The 24060-nt window shown below is 40.1% G+C and overlaps 1 protein-coding gene across 11 annotated transcripts in view; it reads right to left on the reverse strand.

The window, feature by feature from the left end:
* Window positions 1-24060, reverse strand: part of LOC130923410 (signal-induced proliferation-associated 1-like protein 2) — a 140634-nt gene that overhangs the window by 78646 nt on the left and 37928 nt on the right. For 9 of the 11 annotated variants that reach the window (XM_057849099.1, XM_057849094.1, XM_057849093.1 and 6 more), the window contains 3 exons: window positions 8513-10254; window positions 5782-5915; window positions 3605-3793 (listed from right to left, as the gene is read on the reverse strand). In XM_057849099.1, the coding sequence (XP_057705082.1) occupies window positions 3605-3793; window positions 5782-5915; window positions 8513-10013 (1824 nt within the window). In that variant the 5' untranslated portion in view covers window positions 10014-10254. Of the gene's footprint in view, window positions 1-3604; window positions 3794-5781; window positions 5916-8512; window positions 10255-20259; window positions 20690-21154; window positions 22993-24060 lie in introns of those variants that run through there. The other 2 variants (XM_057849097.1, XM_057849095.1) reach the window with 2 other exon arrangements.

Here is a 24060-nt window from a genome sequence, read left to right on the forward strand (position 1 = left end):
TCAGGTGACATCCCGCCCCATTCAGGTAAAATATCTCATCAAGAATATATTGTTTTTAAATGTAAGAAAGCAGTAATCAGGTCAGCAGAGTATAAATAATCAATGCAGGCACAGAGTGTGAAGAATTTAAATTGAATATATTAAAGTGTTATTCGAAGACCTTTGCCTTATGCTTGTAGGACTATATGCTTTGGTCACATTGTTGTTTTAGTCAACAATGATGATAACAAAAATATTTCAACGATAAACAAGCTCTTCATGACGATGATGAGCTAAAAAGGTGGCTTGGGAGAGTAGTACATAACACGACGAATGCAGGTTTTCATCTGATGAGACGACAACGAGACGAAAATATGACAGTTTCTGTCATATGTTCACAATGCATGAGTCAGCGTGACATTTTCATATTGTACAAGGAGTACGTCAGCTTGCATCATGGCAGTTTTTGGGTCATGTCACTGATGTGAGATGTGCTGCGTCCCTCTCTCACTCTCATTCCCGGAGTTTAGCATGTGTTACAAGCTAAGCTGCGCTCCATCTTGGTTTAGAAACACATGGTAAAATTAGGGTGACCAAACGTCCTCTTTTGCCCGGACAAGTCCTACTTTCACGCAGTATCCTCGTTGTCCGGGCGGGTTTTATAAATTCATAAAAATGTCCGGTTTTTATGATTTTTTTTTACGGGACCAACTTGAAGAGATTTCCTCCGGCCGCTAGGGGGCAGCGCTTTCCTGTGTTGACGTTGCTCCTACTAGTAGGGGCGGGAGAAGGAGTAGATCTTCTTCTTTTTTGTTGGCAGTTCACCCTTTGTTTCATGGGGAATTACCACCATCTACTGACGGTTTGGCGAGAGCTCAGACTACAGTAAGGAGTTCAATAAGAAGTTCTAAAAGACGTGGCTCCATACACCTTTCTGTAAGTTTCTCCTGTTAATGTCGATCACGTGTCTTCTGTTGTACATAGTGTTATATGTGTACACAGAGATGCAGTATATTGTATGAGTCTTGTAATTGTTCTGCGTTAGTTAGTGGTTGAATGCTAGTATAGCTAAATAGCTGTGTTGCTGATGAGTTTTTTTTACGATAAATACACATATAATGGAAACTGTTGACTTCTGTCGGAGATTTGTACTGGTGTAATCTGTAAAATCCCGTTTGTTGTCGCATCTTTGGGCTGCCGATGGTAGTAAACTTTTATAGCAAAGTCTGATTTTGCCTCGGCTCCCGTATTCGCTAATAGGGTAGCAATCCGTGAGCTCAGCTGCGCTAGGCATTATGGGCAATGTAGTTTTGAATTTGAACTTGTTCTCCCCACTGTAACTCGTCACCTTAGCATAGCATTTGCGTTAGCATTAGCATCAACTTTAGCGTGGCGAGCGAGCATTCTCTTAAATGCTTGTACAACTTTCCAGGTGAGTTTAACTGAAAACAATGGAAAAAAAAAAGAAAAACTTTTGAATTGAAAACTTTCTGCTGAGTGTGTATTATCATCATCAGTATGCATTGTCCCTGTAGATGCTAAAATATGTGTTAACCTGACTATGTTCATTCGGAATTGCTGGAGACCTTTATCTATTTTTTTGGACTAAAACTTTTTAATTTTACAGTCGAAAATATTTTGAGTAACTGTCAACTAAAACGAGACGAAATTTATATGAGATTTCGTCAACTAAAACTAGACAAAGACAAACATATTTTGAAATGACTAAAATATGACTAAGACGACGAATAACTTTTTTCGTCCAAAAGACTAAAGCTCCTTTCACACACATATCCGGGTAAATCCCAGTGTAAGGTGATGCGAGATTTACTCGCGTCACTGGTTTCACGCATGGGGAGATATCCCGGTAATGACGCGGGTTGGATACTTTCACAGACTTGTCCCGTGTTGCCAACTCAGTACTCGTTGTGCTGGAGGGCTGCTGGCGCGATTTTATTACCCCGACATTATGTCACTTTTGTTCGGCATCAACAGGCTGTCACATTCTTTTGGTTGTGGGAGCGTTCCCAACGTCGTACCTGCAGCCAATTCAAGCTCATCAAGACTGTAGACTGTAAGCCCAGGCGATCCAAAAGAAGGGTGACGAGATATTAACTTGCTGGGCGCCATTCGACACCTTGTACTCTGGAATTTCGTGCATTTGCCAGCTTGGTCGTCTGCAGCACTTGTTTTGAAATCCCCTATGTTGTGCTGGTATTTGAGTGCATTTGTTTTGTTGTGTTACCGCCTACCGCTTAGGTTAGTATTACTGATCACCGTCGACCTACTGTCACAGACCCATTGTGTTATTCCCCCTTTTCCGCAATCGCATGTATTTTTGTTTGTATTTAATAAACTCTTGAACACATCCCACCGGTGTTTTCTGCTTTGAAGTACAACATTGTTTCCGCAGTTACGAACGCTAACATCGGCAACAAAAAAATCCACACATTTCCAAATTTGGACGATGGACTCTCTTCCTCCGTTCTACGATCCAGTGGTAATTTAACTTTGTTATATTTTCAGTTTAACTGCGCTATTTCAGGCTTGCTATGTTCATAATTGCAATGTTGGCAAAACTTCAAGTCTCTCCGTCTATCTTCTCTGTTACAGCAACCAACCGCCACACACGCCTTCACCATTTTGATTATTAATATTAACGAGCAGAAAAACAAGCCGTAATAGGAGGCATGTACGAAGCGGTAATGTGTAAACATGACGAGCTGACACACAATATGGCGGCTCCGGTCAGGGGGGCGGAGTTGTGACGTCATGTGATTGGGGTCTATACACAGGCGGCAATCTTGTCCATCAATTGGATGACGCGCTGGCACACCGGGTGCACCAATAAGAACCTCGCGTTGATGTGTCAATCACGGTGCCGCCGCCAGACCCCGGTGACGCTACAATATTCTGACAGAATAGCCAACGACGTCATCCATTAAGAGAGACAATAGCTAATTAATATGCTAACTCGCCACCCTGTGGTCTGGGGTGTGAATTGCAACCTGTCAAAATGACGGACAGACTTCAGTTTTTTCCGTCACCGCTTTAAAAAACCGGTCAACGACGGAAAATTTCCGGTTAACGCGACCCCTGCTAAGAGGTGACTCGGTAAATTTCCGCATCATCTCCGTGTTAGTCGAACCGGGAAATTGTCTTTTCATATATAAGGTGTATGTGAAAGGTGCTTAAGACTAAGACAAAAAAATTAAAAGGGCTGCCAAAAACCACAGTTTGGGCATTATAAACATTTCTATACTTTTTTGCAGGATCCTCATGATCCCCTTCCTAGGACACATTTTGAATTTTACACCATGTGTACTGCATCTTTTTAGTCCTTTTTACTTTAAATTCACACAGCCATTATCTCAACTGCTAGCTAATGGATTTAGCCTTCTGTTATGACATTCTATCTCGATGTTGTAAATATTGAATGGGGAGATGCTCTGAAAACATTCTGCAAAATGTCAAATTATTTGGGAGACTGCACTTTCAATACAAGTATATGCTCTTAAGGCTGCCGTGTGTGTCAGAGATCACATTTTCTTGTGATAGTCCGGTCCAAGTGAGCCTCAAACAAGACTTAACCTGCTTGACAAAACCTAAATAGGTCTGCACTTACCCCTTGTTCATCCAACTTCAGGAGTTGTTCGGAAACTTTGGGGGAGTTTATTGCCAGCCTCAAACATTGAATATTGAGCTCCGGGATTACATATTCAAGTACTTCCTTTAGAGGCAATCCACGGGCTGTCCCATGTCTTGCTGTGGATGGTATTGCATCTTCCAATATGGCTCCTCGGAGGGTGGTTAGCTGTTAGAATACATATAGAAAAGATTGAAAAAGTACACTGGGTTATCCCACAACCAATACATTGGATACACCTACAGATCTATTATTTACCACAGCAAAGTACAAACCCAATGCACGTATTCTTTAATAATATTTTGACAGTTTCCATCATTTTTTCTTTTCATGCAGGTGTACCTAAAGTTGTGGCCAGATGGGTATTACGGTTAGATCCCTGTGTGCTTTCCTATCATGTAGGTCACCAAGTCTGGAACACACTGATCTGATGATGGCTTGAAACATTTTGAACCAATATCAGACTGAGTTGGCTGACGTTCGCTATTTCAAGGTCCAGTTATACTGTAATTCCATTTCATTTTATGCCGTTGCTATTCAGGGCAATGGCTCATTACAGCCCCGATGGGAAGCATTAACATATCCCATTATAAATAATGAAAATAGTCAAAGTGATCAGTAGATGGTAAGTGGTATTTTAATGTTACAGCTATTAATGTGCCAGTAATGCTTGAAGCAAACAGCCTTAAAACACGCAAAGGGTAACGACGTGTTGTTGTTGGGAACATTACAGACACATTTACACCTATGAAACCTACTCCTATCTACACGGCCTGAGATATACTGGCATGCTGAAATGCAGATTACTTAACAGCCAGAGTGGGACACAGAGGCGAAGAGCGCTAGGGCTTAATGCAAGGAGCCCATGCAAATAAACGCTCCAGTGGTTCGGGAGTTAAAACTGCGTGCTACATGCTGGGTTAGCATGACCCAGATACATTGTTTTATGGAGGGAGGGTCGCCTAAACAGAAGAATGGTGCTGGATATCGGTGACATTTCTTTGCCTGACACATCTGTTGCACCTGAATTATTCATTGCCTGAGACCACCAAGCATCTATCAGTGAGGGGGTTCCTGTAACACCCAAGGACTATGAGATGGAGCATTCCATTTTGTTGATTAATAATGTTGTATATGCGTGGGTGAGGGAGAGTGTGCGAGGCCAGTGCCAATGAGACCAAGCCTCCAAGAGTGACCAACTGAACCATGACTGTCACAGAATCTTAGGATGCATTTGGTTGTTTAATGTAGCTGTAGGGAGTGTAAGCTTTCCCTTCTTTTCATGGCCAGTCAAGCATATCTTTGCGCATAAAACCTACAAAGGATGCCGTAAAAACTCACAGAGTGAGGCTGTTTTGCAAGGCAGCCAATATGCTGGGCCTGGCAGTGGAGGTTCAGTCCTGAGAGACCTACCGCTTGTAATCATTATTCAAGGACACACTTTCCCACCTCTGAGATGAAAGTAATACTACTTATGTGGAGACAGGAAGGAGGAAATTTTTGATATGGCCAAGTTTATGATGCATTAAAATTCACAGGCATATGGTAGGTGGTGATCATGAGGCAAAAATGGATACACATTAAATTGACCATTTCCTTCTAGAGTCAGATGTATCCCTCAGGGCATCCTCCAGGCACTGTACAATGAATGTACCATCAGATTTCTGTTATACATGTCACAAATGATACGGGCAAAATGTTACATATGTTTGAGTGAAGACAAACAAACCAGTACTGGAACCCAAATCATAATTGCTTCAATTTTCCTCTCGTTCAACAGTATTCAATAACGAGTTCACCTTTATTTGAGATAGAAGTGCAAAAGTGTTTCATTTATATACATTTTATCTGCGAAAAAGTTTATCAACTCAAAGTTGCTTTGATAAGACTTGGTTACTTTCTCTGTACGTCACCTATGATGGAGAGGTGGCATTTTATCTGAAAACACCCTTGAACTGTCTGAATGTGACCTTAGTGACTTGAATATGTTATACCGAAAGTAATGTGAGGAATATCACTTAAAAGCATGTTCTGAAGATAAGTCAATATTCTTACAGGAAATAGGTGTCTCTGCCATGGATCTTTAAAGATCCAGAAATGTTTAGGACACTTATGAGGGCAGAAAAAAACAAACAAACATCAGATTGTTAGTTCACCTGACTGGTTCTGAAGGTGACTCGATAGTTGTACTGCATGCCATCTTTCTCCTTTCCATCATCCAATCGCTCCCTACGGATGCTGACTGCCACAGGTCCCAGATGGTCGTCCACACCAAAATAGTTTTGATGCTCTGGAGATGCATTTTAAAAAGCACAGATTAACCTCATCAGTTGACATGTAACATATGTGAAGGTTTTTTTTTTTTTTTTGGCTTACTGATAAAAACAAAAAACAAAAAAAGAAACCTAGGCAAGTACAGTAATAACAAATGCTATAAAAGTTTTTAAATTCAAGCTTTTGACAAAAGTTTGATATGGGGAAGGTGGTCCAACAAAAAAATCCAATTGATTCATTCATAATTTGAATGAGAGCTCTTGGATTTAATATAAAAAATACAAAACAAAACATTGTAACAACACAAATTTCCTTTAAACCACTGTAACTCATCATTATCAGTAGACTGCATTCCATGATAGTTAGATCGGTCCGATTGTTGGTGCTTTTTGAGTGCATGTTACAATTTTTTACATGTGGAATTGTGAATTTTTGATGCTACATCGAACATACATAAATAAGAAAGCCAAAGGAAAGGAAGGATTTTTGGGTCACTTATAAATTCCTGCAAATGGATAAGATTTTGTTGGCCTTTGAGTGTGCATCTTAAATGCAAATCTGCCTGTCATTTCTATATTGACTAAGCGCAAAGCGCATTTAAGCATGAATAATGAATAAACTGTCTCGAGGTAAGGCAGCGTTACCAATAAGAGGAATGCATGGCTTGTCAGGGATAGTGGACTGATTGGGAATGCTCTGTGAGGCATGAGGTCAAACGCTGGTAAGAAGACCAGGAGGCAACTAAATACTTATGGTGTCGACTGCAGCAGAAAGTTTTTTTTTGTCGACGCGTTCGCGTAACATGTCAAATCACTTGGTGTTGACATAATGCCAAAGGTTACAAAATAGATGGCTTGGCTTGTCAGGTCAAATAAGACCTCAAGTTTGTAGTCCTGCCACCTTGCTATGCGGAGCCTCTTCAAACCTACGCATTCTACTGTAAAGTAGCGAATGTTTTACTTGGAAAATTTGAAATGAAATGTATTCTTCTTTTTCTAATTATTGTTATTATTATTTTGAGTATTATAAAAGTATCTTGTAAAGCTGTGACTCATGGTCATGCTTATTTGAGTTTGCATCTTTGTTTACGCATGGGCATGTTTGGGGCGAAGGCAGGCGTCTCTAAACTGGTCCTCAAGGATTTTTGTTCCTGCTGATCGAGCGCAGACCGCAATCAACGGATTACAATTGTAAGACACCAGATTGGTGAAAAGGTGTCATCTTGTTTTGTTGGAATAAAGTCCTGCACCCACTATGGCCCTTTTTGGAATAGTTTGGAGACCCCTGCTCTAAGGTGATGACAGATTTGTCTTTCAAATAAAACACCCAATAAAAAGGGCAAGGGCTTCATTCACAAAGTGTGAAAAAACATCATCTTCACGAAAACAGATGAACAAGAAAACTAAAGTGACAGCTACACAAGGTACCTCATCCATATCTGGTGGTCTACGCTTCTGGAAAGGTTAAACGCCCTATAAAGAACCATTTCTCGGGAGCGCGAGGAAGGGAGGGAGCCTTTCACAGTCAGTGATTATCCGAGAAAGTTCAATGGTACATCCAAACATACAGTAATAGTCTCATTAACCTCACCAGGAGGGCCTTCGGTGAAGTTACAATCTGACACTCTAAGCTTAATTTAAAGCAGAGTCAGTTTTTGAGGACATTCAGGCATCTGTGAGTGTTAAAAGGTGAAGCAGCTGTTTTCTGTGGGGCTTAAGGTTGGGAAATTCAATATGCTGAGAGCAGCCAATCCCAAGACAGTGGGAAAGCAGATATGTATAATGATGTGATGGGTTGGGCTGGCATGGGTATTTGCAGCCATGCTCACAGGTGTTTTAATGGATAGATCTGGGACCTTGGCGTGGTTTTGTTGACCCTATAGTTTTGTAAGAAGTGTCCTTACACCCCATTGCCCCCGGTGGGTAACAGCTGCTACACACCCTCTCACTCACCTCTTCTCACATGACCAATCACAGCTTCCTAGCAAGGTTGAGAGCAATATCTAGAGAGGACATGGCTGCTCCTCTCCCAAGGAAGGGAAACATACACCCTTGTACCCAATACAAGCCAGCTATTGTTCTAGCCCTAATATCATCTGGTCCTGTACAAATAACTGGGACGTCCAGATATCTGATATGATGAGTTAAAGCTGTTTCTCTGGATAATGGATGGATAATGGATTATTTTCCCACTGCAATTGCTTTTTCTCAAGGAAATATATTCCAAAGAGACGTTTATTATCACTGATACCACTGGAGCACAGTCTGTGAATCGTGCACACGTTTACTTATATTTGCTGTGTCAAAAATCTATCAGATAACACAATTTCACAAGGCTGTAATGGTATTACAGCACTGAGTAAGTTAACTTACTGTTAACAAGCAAGCAGTTGAGGAATGTTTTGGACTTGAATTTGCCCTTGTTTTTAAATAATATATGAAACCCATAAGCACGTATAAGTTCAAAAGAGAAGTAAAGGTGCTGCTTGATTTACGCAACATAAAACAAAGGGTTTGAGAAGCACTAGTTCAAAAAAGCCATTTGACACAATGATAGACTGTGTTGGCAAAACTAAAGCAATCTGGCAGAAAAACATTTAGGCAGATGTCTTACCCTTTCCATAGAAGAACTTGTGATAGTAGTAAGCACCAAGGTCAATGTGCTCAATGATATAGCGTTTGACCTTCTCCCTATGGATGGGCTGGTTTTCTCGAGGGACCTCAAGGACAGACACGCCTGCATTGGTGCAGTGGGAGCTTAGTGAAGATTCAAAGGAGCAGCTCTCTGACAATCCACTGTAGTTGGCACTGTTAGATCTGGAAAGTGAAATTTTTCTCTCGCCCTCACCGCCGATCTCGTTACGAAAGTGCGGGCAGCCCAACACGAGACTATTGCTCTTTCCGTCTCCCTCATCAGCATCCAAGTTCTCCTTTGGGTTTAAATCTTCTCTGCTGCCTAGTGGTGACTCAAAGAAGACAGAATTCCCGCTACTACATCCTAATGCTCCAGCATCTGGTCCTGATCCCAGTAGAGCAGTAGCTCCAACACCGGACAATCCCCCAGCGGAAGCAGCAGAAGCCCCAGTAGTGGTGTTCTTCCTCTGACTCAGATTAGCTCTGCTTGCCACAGCTTCACTGATGTTAAAAAGAACACTCTGAACATCATAGTGGGCAAAGCATTTTTGAAAACTCAGCGGTCGTCGATCATCCTCAAGAGAGAGTCTCAAAGCATCACTCTCGCTCTTAATTGTTCGTAATTTCCGGAACAAAGATGTTTCAGATGACTCTGATTTGAGACGCCTCATGAAGGATTTCTCCCGTTCCCTGCTGTAGAAGAGAGAGCTGTCTACGTAGTCGTAGCCTGGAATTGTGACAAACTCCCCCCTAGCGATTTGGGCTGCTGTCTGTAAACTGGGTGAGAGAGAGGTATCACAACGCAACAACTCAGGAAAACCTTGGGGTGGTACACTACGGTGGTCCAATGTGTCTACTCTGTAGCCCTTAAGCATGGTAAAAAAGCCATCTCCACCTAAACCTTGTCGGTCAATGGAGGATGTACTTCCATATTCCCGATGTAAAGAGGCCCCGGTGTTTGGATTGACTGCTGTCTGGTCTACAACGTCTTCAGAGTCAATATCGCTGATTGTGACGTCACTATTGCTGCGTTGACGGATAGGGTGAAGACCTTTCAATGGTGAGTGGCTAAGGAGGTCACTCAATGCATACTTTGCATCAGAGAAGTCTACCTCCAAACAGACTGGCTCTTCTTGGGGAATCAATTCCACTGTATGGTCCTGCTGGCCGTTCTGAAACATTGGTATCACACTCTGATAGTTTTGTGATGGCCGTCCATCCCATCCATCTTTCCTTGGTGGCCATTCTGTTACCCTGGCCCTAACACCCATTTTAGGCATGGCTGGAGCACCATTTGTTTTGCCAGGACCTTCGTGCTTGCCCTGCATGTTGACGCCTGGTGGTCCCATACTACCATTGAGGGATTTGAGTTTCCTGCTAAATAACTCTTCCGACTGCATGCCTCTATGGAATTCTTCTGGGCCTCCCACGACTCCCACAAGGTTTGATTTATTATCCGTGACTGGGCTCAAAATACTCATATCTTGCAAGTAAACTCCTTGAAGAGCGGACTTCTTGAACCCGTCTTCATGATATCACGGGGAGAAGGGTACTCCTTCTTGAGCTGCCATTGTCATAACTCATAAAAGGCCACTGGCACAACAATTGGTAACCAGCATTTGGATGTCAAGGACAAGCATCTGAGGACTGCTGAGGCACCACGAGTGGAATCTTTCCTCACAGCTTGCCGCCAACGTAGAACGACAGCTGGAAGAGGTGAACCTAGAGCACAGGGACAAAAACACAGAGGGAAATATTAACACACAGCGAGGGACATCATTATGCAAAGCATTCGGAGAAGTAGTTCCTGTTCATTATGAGTTCAGCTCATTAGGGTGAAGTGCCTGCACACATGCTGTACTATGCCTATGTAAAACATAGGGAAAAGAAAATCATATTCATTATGATACTGCTCACTGTGTTAAAAAAGTCTTTGGACAAAATCAAGGGTTGTGCTGAATTTACAACTTGGTAGTATATATACCACTAATCTGATTAGAACATAAATGAGGTGACTTGGTAAAATTATGGCCTGATCACTAAACAGAAGTATATCAGCATGTCCAATGCCTAACAGATGGTGGTGAAGCATACTACAGTAACATGAGGCAGATGTTCAGCTTAACGTTTACATGTACAAATATCTGAAACTGCCTGCAGGATGAAACCTGCAAATTATACAGCAGGGATGTTTCTTTGCATATTCAAACTCACTTTTCCTGCACTTTTGTGGTTGAAAGAAAAACAGCAAGACCACATGAGTTAAATTAGGCATGCCACATTATATAAACAGAAATATATTATGAGACAAAATTCCTGACATCCCTCTGTTAGCATAAACTCTCAAGACGTGTTTATGCTATCCCTCCCAGTTCACCAAGAGAATAAACAAAAGGGACAATATTGATATCTGTATCCAAAAGTCTCAGAAATTGTAAACGGGTTGCAGTTACATTGCGCCTCTCTGTTTTAATAGTATTTGCCATTTGGAATCTATGCCAGGTACATTGCAATTATTAACGAGGTATTGAGTAGAAATTGATCCCGGACCAGCTGTGTGAACGTCAGCTATGCGTTCCACTAGACTGCCAGGGGCCCAAAAAACACAAAGCTACGGTGTATATAGTTTAAATATTTATGAATAGAGCAATTAGACGTCTCATTGGACCATTGGGATGAGAAATTAAACGAGGCCATATGGTAAACAATTTTAAAAAAACGTTTTCTTGTTTTGGTGGCTTGTGTGGGTAATTTCTTATTGCATCACAAAACATTTAAAATTAGAAACACAAAAGTGGGTTCAAACTTCAGTTTCTTCCCCAGTCAGAAAGGCAGAAAAATGCTCTTTTAGTACGATCATAAAAGTAATGCAGTAAGCTGGGGTATTGCTTTGTATCAAGGGCCGTTTAGATGGTGACGCTCCAAGAATACGACAAATTTCATGTTTGGATTTACATGGTTCCATCTTGGTTCCGTCTCCATTTGAAAGATGTCGTAGGGCAATGCAGTTTTACAAGGCGACAGCCAATGATGCACTCCTCCTCAGCCCGGAAGACAACATATCCGCTCACTCAAAGCAATGGCGTCCAAGCGTTTTTTTTTCTTTTGCTTCAAAAGTTACAAAAACGTGAACATAAAACATATTTTACCCAAAAATATTATAAAAACAGTACAGTAAAGATGACATTCCACCGTGTTTGCTGTTTTGAATGTTTAGTAGCAGCGACTGCGCATGCCCAAAGTGACGTCTGCTAGTGCTGATGTCATCGGAGCAGGAGCATTCCATCCATATGGTTGCTGAGCAATCCCCGCAATCAAATCGTTCCTCTTTGGAGGCCGGATTCAAAAGTTTGCCTCTTCACCTTCCGTTTTCGCCATAACCGTTTAAAGGCTAGACCATTCCGCAACACAATCGTTGCGTCTTGGTGTCGCAGAATCACCATGTAAATGGCCCCTTAATCTCCAAGCCCTCCAAATGTAGTTTTTTTTTCTTTACAGTTTCTATTTTTCTGTAATTACTGATCAAGGAAAGGACACTGTATTCTGTAAATTTTAGCAAAATCCATATGCACAATGGCTGCAGTTTATAGTGAAAAACACTGCTCTAGGACCTCTGTCTGTTATATTTGGTTAAATGTACAGTAAACAATTCAAAGGCACATGGTAAAGGTAGACATTTAAATTAAACTAGGTCCTTTCAATAGAAGGCCCCAAATTACTTATAATGTAATTCATATTAATTAGAGAATCCTACAGTGAAAGGGTAGCACACACACACATTTATTCCGACATTAGCATGTAATAGGGATGGAATACCAAACACGAACAGCAGGAGATAACTGGGTACTGAGTAGCAAATCTACACTCTGAGAAACTGTTAAGAGCCATTTTCAAATCCTGACAAGGAAAATCAATCTGGGCACCAATTTCAAGTGTGATTGTGTCTGTTGATTGTTTACTTTAGAGAATATGCAGAGCTGCCGTAATTCTATCACTTCACACTCACAAATTGAACTGTGCAACTACCTTCATGAAGAAAGTAGCAGCAGCTTTTCATTCACAAACAAAGAATGTGGCAGGCTGATAGTTTAACTCCATGCACAAACACAAACTATTCACTTTCACTAACGACCAGCAATTGACGGATAAGATGGTGGGGCAAATAAGTATTTAGTCAACCACCAATTGTGCAAGTTCTCCCACTTGAAAAGATTAGAGAGACCTGTTATTGTCAACATGGGTAAACCTCAACCATGAGAGACAGAATGTGAAAAAAAAAAACAGAAAATCACATTGTTTGATTTTTAAAGAATTTATTTCCAAATTAGAGTGGAAAATAAGTATTTGGTCACCTACAACAAGCAAGATTTCTGGCTGTCAAAGAGGTCTAACTTCTTCTAACGAGATCTAACGAGGCTCCACTCGTTACCTGTATTAATGGCACCTGTTTTAACTCATTATCGATATAAAAGACACCTGTCCACCACCTCATTCAGTCACACTCCAAACTCCACTATGGCCAAGACCAAAGAGCTGTCGATGGACACCAGAGACAAAATTGTAAATCTGCACCAGGCTGAGAAGACTGAATCTGCAATAGGTAAAACGCTTGGTGTAAAGAAATAAACTGTGGGAGCAATTATTAGAAAATGGAAGACATACAAGACCACTGATAATCTCCCTCGATCTGGGGCTCCATGCAAGATCTCACCCCGTGGCATCAAAATTAGAACAAGAACGGTGAGCAAAAATCCCAGAACCACACGGGGGGACCAAGTAGATGACCTACAGAGAGCTGGGACCACAATAACAAAGGCTACTATCAGCAACACAATGCGCTGCCAGGGACTCAAGTCCTGCACTGCCAGACGTGTCCCTCTGCTGAAGAAAGTACACGTCCAGGCCCGTCTGCGGTTCGCTAGAGAGCATTTAGATGATCCAGAAGAGGACTGGGAGAATGTGTTATGGTCAGATGAAACCAAAATAGAACTTTTTGGTAGAAACACAGGTTCTCATGTTTGGAGGAGAAAGAATACTGAATTGCATCTGAAGAACACCATACCCACTGTGAAGCATGGGGGTGGAAATATCACGGTTTGGGGCTGTTTTTCCTGTAAGGGGACCAGGACGACTGATCTGTGTAAAGGAAAGAATGAATGGGGCCATGTATCGAGAGATTTTGAGTGAAAATCTCCTTCCATCAGCAAGGGCATTGAAGATGAGACGTGGGTGGGTCTTTCAGCATGACAATGATCCCAAACACACAGCCAGGGCAACAAAGGAGTGGCTTCGAAAGAAGCATTTCAAGGTCCTGGAGTGGCCTAGCCCGTCTCCAGATCTCAACCCCAAAGAAAATCTGTGGAAGGAGTTGAAAGTCCGTGTTGCCCAACGACAGCCACAAAACATCACTGCTCTATAGGAGATCTGCATGGAGGAATGGGCCAAAATACCAGCAACAGTGTGTGAAATGCTTGTGAAGAGTTACAGAAAACGTTAGGCCTCCGCTATTGCCAACAAAGGGTACATAACAAAGTATTGAGATGAACTTTTGGTATTGACCAAAGACTTATTGTCCAACATGATTTGCAAATAAATTATTTTAAAAAATCAAACAATGTGATTTTCTTGGGGTTTTTTCCCCCCACATTCTGTCTCTCATGGTTAAGGTTTATCCATGTTGACAATTACAGGCCTCTCTTATATTTTCAAGTGGGAGAACTTGCACAATTAGTGGTTGAATACTTTAAAATGAATCAAAATACATGAAGAAAACCCCTTACCATTATATAAGTTAGAAAGCATAACACCTTCAGTCTATCGTACTGCTAGTGAATTTGATGTATAAAAACAGAAGAGTGGGGCAAATAACCTCAATAATTTCTGCTTCTCCTTGTTTACGTTGCCATTGAGGGTCAGAAAAGGGTGAGGGGGCTTTTATTTCATATGGAAGACAAGGCTGTATAAACCAATGAACATGGTGGTCTGTGCTCCTCTTCCCTCATTCTATTAACTTATTTTCCTGTGACAGTGATTAATGAACACAGTTGTACCGTGTCTCCTTCCACCTCCAACACACCACACCCTCAACTAATGGAGTGTGTGGCAGACTCTGTGGTCAGCAGAATCTGTCTATTGTGTGACCTGAAGGTGGCTGTTTTCTGTTCATTCCATAGTGGCAACATGTGCTTGGGAGGCAGCAGATTGCAGGAAAGCAGAATGTGTTCCTAACAGTCCCTCATTACAGAAATAATGCACAGTTATTATGGATGTTTAAGACACAGACTGGCAAACCATAGGGTTGGATGGAGGAGAGAAGAATAGAAGTGAAAAGGGAAAAAGTGCATCAAAGAGTGCTCTGTAGTTAGAATAATGACTACATGTGGGCAGAAATCAGAGCATGTTAAAATTGGCGAGTATTAATTTGCTATACAGAGGGTCCTTGATATAGGGTCCTGACCAGTGTTGTCAGTAGCGGGTTACTGTCAGATTACTTTCTTTCAGTAACGAGGAATCTAACGCGTTAGTTTTTCCAAACCACTAATCTGATTAGTTTCCTAAGTATCTGTACATTACAATTTTGTTATTGCCTCATAATGTATGTAGAATGAAGAATATTGTAGTCATGTACGAAGAGCATTTTGAATAGAAAATGCTAGAAAAGGTTCATGGTAGTTTGTTTCCATGGTAACCGCTCACAGCTACTTCCTGTTTTGGTCTCGAGTCTCAAGTGTTTTGGGAATGACAAACGCGTGGGCCAGGGCCGAGTATTGAAATATGCGAGGGAATGTTGATCTGTGTACATCCATAAATGAACGTGAGTCATTCTGGAGGTTATCAGCGATAGGTTGGACCCCTACATGCTCAGCTGTTCCGTAGCTTTGCCGTTGCAACGACGGACACTCATCGCTCCAAGTTGGTAAGCATTGTTTGTATAATATTCGTGTTGCACACTTATGCCGTGAGGTGACGTGTTCATTTAGCGTCTTTGAGATGTGTTCCAAGTCCGACTGAGTGTAAAAAACTTAGTTGCCGCAACGTTTTGTGGCCAAATTGACCGCGTGTGTGTACGGCGAACTTCCGGGTTGCGCGTGCATATCCGCGCCCGCCCCCACCTTTGTGTTTATTGCACTGTGCAATTCATTTGTGTGTTGTTGATTATTGTGCAGTCAATTTGCGTTGTTTGACACTGGCACTGATATGCTGTTAATGCTAACCCGAAATTCAGATTTAATTTTTTTTTTTTTTTTTACATTAGGCTTAATCTTCGAGTTAGAGGGTTTTAATTAGTCGGTGGAGTTGATTTCAACAAATTCCACGCAGTTTGTCAGTTATTTGTTAATTTCAAGGCTCCGGAGTGGTTAAGGTAGTGTGAGTCAATAGTGGTTGAAATCAACTGCATCAACTAATTAAACCTCTTAGGTGAAAAAATTCTGGTCTTCTCCTTTAAATTAAAATATTGGAAAGTCATGTGACGACATTTATCTGTGTCATTCTTATGTTGAGGGGGCAAAGGGAGAAAAATTGGTAAAAAGTAACTCATAAATTACTTTTAAAGTAACTTACTAAATTACTTTGATAATAAAGTAATCAGTAAAGTAACTAGATTGTGTTTTTGAGGTGTAATCAGTAATTAAATTACTTTTTAATGTAATCTGTGATAGCACTGATCCTGACCTACACAACTTCAAGGTATTAAATGATTTTCACTGAAATCCCGTAAATGTGCAAATAATTAATGGGTATTCGAATATTCAGTGGCAAAAAAAAAAATAAATAAATAAATCATGAATTAACAGCTTTGCGTCTCATACGTCCATGGGGGAGGGGGGGGTTAATGCTTGATTAGTCATGTAAAACAGAATTTAAAAGATGTTACAATGTCTAGATATGGATTGAGTTTGACCTTGGAGTTCTATTAAAAATACCTCACTGTGGGGTACAAGAGCTCGAAACAGTTGCCATGCCAGAAAGTATGCAGTAAATGTCTTTTTAAAAAAGTAAGAGCAGTTAAAAAGACAAACAGCAGTCATTATCCCTCTATGATTCCATCATTTAGTTTTGAGGGAGGCCGATAAAAGTTAACAGTCCATATTTTTGTGCCCTTTCTAGTTTAATCATGTTAATCTCAAAAAAAGGCAATAACTTGCTAAATTCAGTGTGGGTCCAATGAATGCACGTATGATCATCTCAATTTTCAACCCCATTTTCAGCCAAGTAGCCATAAAAACCCTTCCCAGTAGAGTGCCTAAATTAATTTTCATTGTGTGTTGTCAGAGAGAAATCATGATCATTTTAGAGGTATATAATCAGCTGGGATCTTTCAACATTGTTGTCCAATTATAATTTGTCCACAATAAAATGCAATAATTAGAAACGCTAACATACTCTATTCACTACCCTGAGATCAGACTAATCTTCTAGTGGTACACTCATTTTCTTTGCCATAGCAGCACATAATGTCAGCCAGCTCTGACGAACTCATCATTAATCACTTCTGCAGTATGACTAAGCAAGAGTAGAGGTCACCAACAGCAAAACTGCTTTAGATAGTTTCTTATCTCTACTGTTCTTCAAATCATTATTAATGGTTTTCCCCCCTCTCTAAAATTAATATATAAACAAGTTCTTTATTATTGATTATCTGCGGAAATGAGGTACTGGTATTCAAAATTAATTAAAATCACGATCAAAGCTGGAGTTATGGTCTCTAGTTCATGCATTTTATTAAATTATAAAGACTTTCATACAGTTTATTTTGAATTGTTTTGTTTTAAGTCTGCTTCTAATACAACTGGCCTACTTTTCATTTTATCCATTGTGGAGATTACTGGAACAGTGAATTTCCCTTGAGGATGAATAAAATCTATCCATCCATCCCTCCAAAATTCTGCTTTAGTGCATGTATGTATACGATTTTTGTAGTGTTTATTTGCATCTTCAAGTGACCCATAACTTATATAGATGTGCTTACAATGACAACACAACCCTCACGCGCCAACACCCAAATGACATATAAACAGATACACAGCAGTACTGAAACAGTAGAGTGAACTTGGCATTACGCCACTGGCCGCTTAATTCATCATTGCGGTTTTTGATTTACCACAGGAACACGTGCGAATATATGGTTTGGGCGTTCAGTGGTCGCACTGGCAGATGTATCAGTAATACCTGAATTTGATCCAGAACTGTATATCTGTGTAAGGTCTGATTTGAATCTAAGGATACTGATGCTTTTCTTTCTGTTACACGGACCGATATGCTTGCTTGTCCATAATAATGATTTGTACATATATTTCTTCACATGTTTAGCACCCTCGACTTATTTTAGCCCAGGAGCCAGGTCAAACATGTTTATTTAGCTTCTACAATACTGCAGGGCTACTATAGACATTGAGGTCATTACAGACCTGTGATCATGACTAATATTTGTAAATATATTTCTTCATATGTTAAGCACCCTCGACTCATTTTAGCGCAGGAGCCAGGTCAAACATGTTTGTTTAGCTTCTATTATACTGCAGAGCTACTTTAGACCTTGAGGTCATTACAGACCTGTGATCATGACTAATTATCTTTAATAAAGCTATGTGCAATTGAGCAATATTAATGTGCCTCTGTTAAAAGGAGACAGGAAGTAGAAGTCAGCCTCGTCCTCAACACGTTTTGACCTCCAAAGGCAGAGGCCAATCTTGATGCAATCATCTACTCCTCCCACAGCCAAATTAGGGTGCAGTGTAGGTTAGAGGCCAGGATGATTACACCAATTTTCCAGCTCATGGACTTCATCATATAGTGAATCGGGCAGCACTGCAATGGGAAGCAAATTTCCAAGATGCTTGATGCTTTTATTATTGGCCTTTGAGTGTTTCATGGTGACAGGCTATGGCTAGTCAGACATTTGGATGTGTCACACAATATTCATCAAGACCTGCCAGGAAGGGGAAAATCCAAGTGTAAAGCAAACAAACCCAAGGGCATGTTGCTTGTGCTTCACTGACCATTTGAGCCTTCTATAAACCCACAATTAAAACAATAAGCCACATTCCATGTCACTCCACAGTCGAATGAGATCACATTTACGCCGCAAATAGTGTTTATGTTTCACCCTATTTAGAGGTGATTGGAGGTGTGGGGGCTCTGCTTTGAAATTTATACTGATTTAGGACTGAGAAGCTGTATTTCATGAAGTACAATAGGGTAATTGTTTCCTTGAAAGTGAAAATCAAAGCAGTTTTGATTATCTGATATGGCTTGATTACACTTTGTGACCTAATCAGTTAAGTTGTACCTTATAAAAGTTAAAACCCATCTGAGCTAAAGTACACACAAAAGCAATGTGTCGAAGCCATTCAAAACCAGTGAGATACTTAAACAATTAATACAAGTGTGTACCAACATGGCCAAAATGGATAACTGAATGAAAGTGAGATTTTATTTTTAGGCCACATCGGCTAAACCTAGTGTCTCACAAGTAGAGGTGCAACAATTGATCGATTTATCGACAACTAATCAATTAGCAAATTAATCGACAACTATTTTGATAACCAATTAATCGTTTAGGACCTTCTTCACCTTAAACCTGTCTAAATTCTTGATATTTATAACATACATATCACTTCTCAGTTCTAAATATTAACACATTTCTTCACTGTTTTTTGTTAAAGTGATCCTCTGACTTAAATACATGTAGGCTCTAATAAACCACAATTGTTCTCTTGAACTAAAATATGTTGTTAGAAACACATAAAATGTTAAATCAATGGCAATATTTTATAAGATTTAGTCCACATTTTGACCATTAGTTGGCGCCATGGTTTGCGGGCTCGCAGTGATGACGTAATTGGTATCTTTCCAAATTTGTAGCGTGTTAAACAATTGCTTATTGCTGCCTAAACTCGCGAAGTAAAATGCCACGATGTGCTGCTTTTGGATGCAATTTCCAGTCAAATGGAAACAAGGGGAGTGAAGTGAGTGGTCAAGGTGGAATTAATATTTTTAGTGACTAAATGTGCATCAGTGGAAGCTTCTCCCCCTTTTTGGTCCCTGTATGCACGTACCCTACCCACCACGTGTTACAACTGGCGCCCGAACATGTTTCCTGGATCCTCAGTCAAGTAAGGGATCCGTCTATTTTCTGGATCCGACGGTCCCACCACGTCTGCAATATCGGTTTCGGATCTGTCCATTTTTTGATTTGTCGGTCCTACAACGGCTTTTCAGATCAGTCTATTTTGTGGAATCGACGGCTGCGACATTGCCATGGGATCGGTCTAATTTCTGGATCTTCGAGTGAGTAAAAAACGCGGATTTGGATTACTATTGCTATCTTTTATGTTGACTATTCTTCGTGGGAGTTTTCCCCAAATCATACTAAATAATTAAAGCACTACGGCACGCTACAGTGACGACAATGACTCTGACGTGGACCTCACAACAATGTTGGGAGTTCGTCAGGGAACGCTTGCTTGCTTACTGCTAAGCTCCCGAGTGAAGAGTGGTCAAGGTGGAAATATTATTTTTTTGTGAATAAATGTGCAGAGTCGAAGCTTCTCCCCTTTTTGGTACTTTTATACACGTATCCTAGCTACCACGCGTTACAATGTACAAGACATGGATTACATAAGGTGTGCTCTTTGGCCTGTACATGTAAAGCACACGACAGCTCTTGATGCTAACAATCTACATAATTATATTGGGATAAGTTTGAAAACGCAATATGCTTACCTTGAATATCTGCTAATAAAACCGGACAGCATACACTCTCGCTCCCAACCGGAGTTCCCAACAGGACTCTCTCGCATCACCAGTTTTGCCCAACTTTTGTCTTATCAGGTATTTGCTGCACGCATTTTTCCCTGAAGCTCGTATTGTGAACGACCGACAGTGCTGTCCTGCTCTTCACTTTTCAGATCTGGTTCAAATAGGAAAGGTAGAACTGATGACATATTGGGAAAGCTAACGAGTGACACGCTGGAATTTTGGCCACGGGACCAGTGACGTCACGCACTGCGACATAACAAGAATGGCGACCTATAACTTAAAATAATTTTACAAACTTTATTACAACAAAAACATTAAGAGGGGTTTTAATATCAAATTATCATAACTCATACTAACATTTATCTTTTAAGAATTACTTGTCTTAAAAATAGAGAATCCCTTTAAGTCAAAGTAGGACATGAACAAAAATTGGCTTCTAGTTTAGAAAACAACAATTCACATTTTTTGCCAATTTTCAGACATCTTATTGTCTAAACTAGCTTGTTAAGGCTGCAACAACTAAATGATTAAATTGATTAATAAATTAGTTGCCAACGAATTTGATAATCGATACAGTTGTAGGCTAAAGTTAAGTCAGGAAGCTGTTGTAAAATATTATTTTTGAAGGTAAAAATGTCTTCATTGTTACTTACAACATGCCTAAAACAACTTCAAGGTATTGTGAAGGGAATTGAAAAATGTGACATTTATCAGATTAATCAATTGTTTAATTATCCGTCCAATTAATCAATTATTAAAATAATCGTTAGTTGCAGCCCTACTCAAAAGCATCTCGCATTAAGTCAATGGCAACCGTCATCAATTTAAGAGTCATAGAAAATTGATGGATATTACTTACTTTATCATCCTAGAATTTCATTAATTTAACACCGCAACAAGACTGCCAAGCAACTGTCCCAAATTGCAGTTGCAAAGGGAGGTTTTCCTAACATATGGTAAACATTTGCAAATAGATGAGGTAACGTGACTGAAAAAGCGAACGTCCCAATGTGCTTTGATTACGCTTTTTGACAATGTTTGTACTTTTCTGATGAACATGTGTCACTTAATCTGTTTAAAACCCTCAGCTCTAAGAAGATCAAAGTTCTGTACAAAAAAGCAACCTCTCAACAGGCTCTAAGGAATTCTTTTTTTTTTTAAAGTTGCACCAAAGGCATGGTATTTTAACTGTGATAGTGAAGTTCCAAAAACGTTTGATTAAACCTAATGTCATATTGAAAAATGGGATTGGGGTTTACGCAATTTTTTTCCCTTGAGGATTTTTTTTTTCATTAATCAAATTAATTAGGCAGTCATTACCTGAGGACTTGAAAAAACAAACCTACCATCATCCTATCTTCTATAACCAAAAGGATACTTCGACACTTTAAAACTGTTTACAGAAATCTTTTTCCTCTTTCGTTTTCTGGCTCCAAAATAAAATTCAACCTCACGACACGGAATCATATATCAACAGCTGACACAGACCATACCACTAATTGTAATGCTTGAAAATTTTTCAAATACATATGTGAAGGAAGAACCTGATCAACTTTCTCCACTGTCTCTTTGCAGGCAGACCACCAACTAAACACCCCTAATGTGCTAGTATGGCCTGTAGGGAATAACGTGGAGATGATAAAAGCTAGTGTGAATAAAGTGGGTGGAGTGAGGTCACACCCTTGAGGGAGGTATGGAAGCCAGTGAAATTAGTTTCTGGTTTATTGCGCCTTAAAATGTCAAGTCCTTAAAAAGCACATAGCTATAAATTGATGATCATAATTAAGTTGGGAAAAAATTATGGTCCCGGTGTTCTAGTATTTCAAGAATCTTTAAAGCAGGGGTCAGGCATAGCAGTGTACATACAATATAATTAATTAAAAAGTGTACATACAATATAATTAATTAAAAATGAATTTTATAGATGGGTGGTTTGGCACCTTGACAGCACTAATGAGCATTCAGAGATGTGACTGATGCAGACCAAACATGGAGGCGAATGCATCCCTCCATCACACCACAACTGAATCAGGCTGAGATGCAGTAAACCTAATTTGAAATGCATTCTGTCTAGCATAGCTAGGCGCAAATATGCGATTCAAAATGTCCTTTTGTCACACAAACAGGACAGATACCGTTACATCAAAGACAAGCAAAAACTTCCAAATGAGAAACAGGTTTACATTGATCCATCCCTGGCAGTGCTAAAAAAAAAAGCTTTTCCAGTTGCTGGGATGATGCACCTAAACCTGATGACCCTTTTTTTTAATACAATCAAGTCAATGTATTAAATTAGATTTAGGAAAAGAAACTACAACATCAATAGCAGAAGAAATGATTTCTCTTAAAGATTACAATGAAATGTTCTATCTGAGTGACACATTTGTACGACATTATTTGCCCAATTTCAAACGTGTACCCTACCAGTCTTACAAAACTAATAACATCACAAGTAGCCTTCTAAGCAAGAATGTCCTGCCTTATTCAGTGATTCATCATGTAGTACCACCTTGACAACCTCAAGTGTCTAACCACTTTGAGGTCATCTTGGAACCGAGCCAATCAGGAGAGAGAGGCGGGAGCTGCAGACGTGACCAAGAACTATCTGGTTGAGTACAATACAAAGCGATTCTTGCAATCGGTCCATTTCCAAAGTTTTTTTGCAATTACACTTAATTTTCTTTATTAAATGAAGAGCAAAGAACAACACGCGGCGTTTTTTTTTTTTTTCGCGGTTCCCGTTGACCAAAACGTCATACTGTGGTGTACTGTGGATGAGTGTGATGAGATGTGCCATCGTCCAATCAGTAGCTGTGTATATATTTTTTTAATGATCCTCCCATGAAAAAGTCTCAATTGGATCTTTCACAGATTGATGTGTATAATATATTCGTAGCGGATATATGGAACAATCAATGTGGCGGGCCAGGTTAAGTGGCCACCATCTTTGAGGGATAAGCACTTCAAATGCTCAATTACCCTATTCCTAACAGTATCCGTTTACACGCATGTTTTAACATATTATGCATTTTGTAAAGCAACAGATGTTCTCTACACCTAAGGTTTGTTCATTAAATATTGCTCTAGCTGCCCCTCCACCACCTCGCTCCAAGTGTAATGTCTTATGACGTGCATTCATACATTCTTAAGAGCAAGACTGCAGCTGCTAACAGTACATGTGATATCCTTCCCCTAATTAATACTTATACAAGACAACAAGTATACAGAGAAACACTCTGGGGTGCTAAATATGTTATTGTGTGAAGGCTTATAATTTTCCATAACATTGCTACTGAAAGGAACTTGCAATGTGACCATTGTGCGTACGTGCATCGATGAATATGCTGTATTATTTAGTGGTGCATTTTAAATTGAGTATTTCAGCAAAAGTACCAGTTATGGTAGACGGCGGAATACTGCCTTGTTCTGAAAAAGGGAAAGCAAGAGATTCATATTCACTTTTTTTCTCCCGAATAATAAAACATAAACATAACAAGTAATGGACCAGCACTGGTTCGAACACCCATATGTTATCAGCTCTCGAGGCTTAGTATTACGGCTGATCAAGTACATGGCAGCTGGTAGGATTTGGAATTCTACCCCCATTTTCATGAAAAATATGCCTCCAAAGTCATCAATTGCCTTAATTGGCACACAATAGGAAAAATCTGTGAGAATGACAGGATGGATTTATGGGTTTTATTTTTATTTAGCCATTGAGTTTAATAAACCCTTTTTCAAGTGATTTCCTAGCTAACACAGCGG

This window comes from Corythoichthys intestinalis, chromosome 10, assembly GCF_030265065.1.
Source record: "Corythoichthys intestinalis isolate RoL2023-P3 chromosome 10, ASM3026506v1, whole genome shotgun sequence".
Lineage (NCBI taxonomy): Eukaryota > Metazoa > Chordata > Actinopteri > Syngnathiformes > Syngnathidae > Corythoichthys > Corythoichthys intestinalis.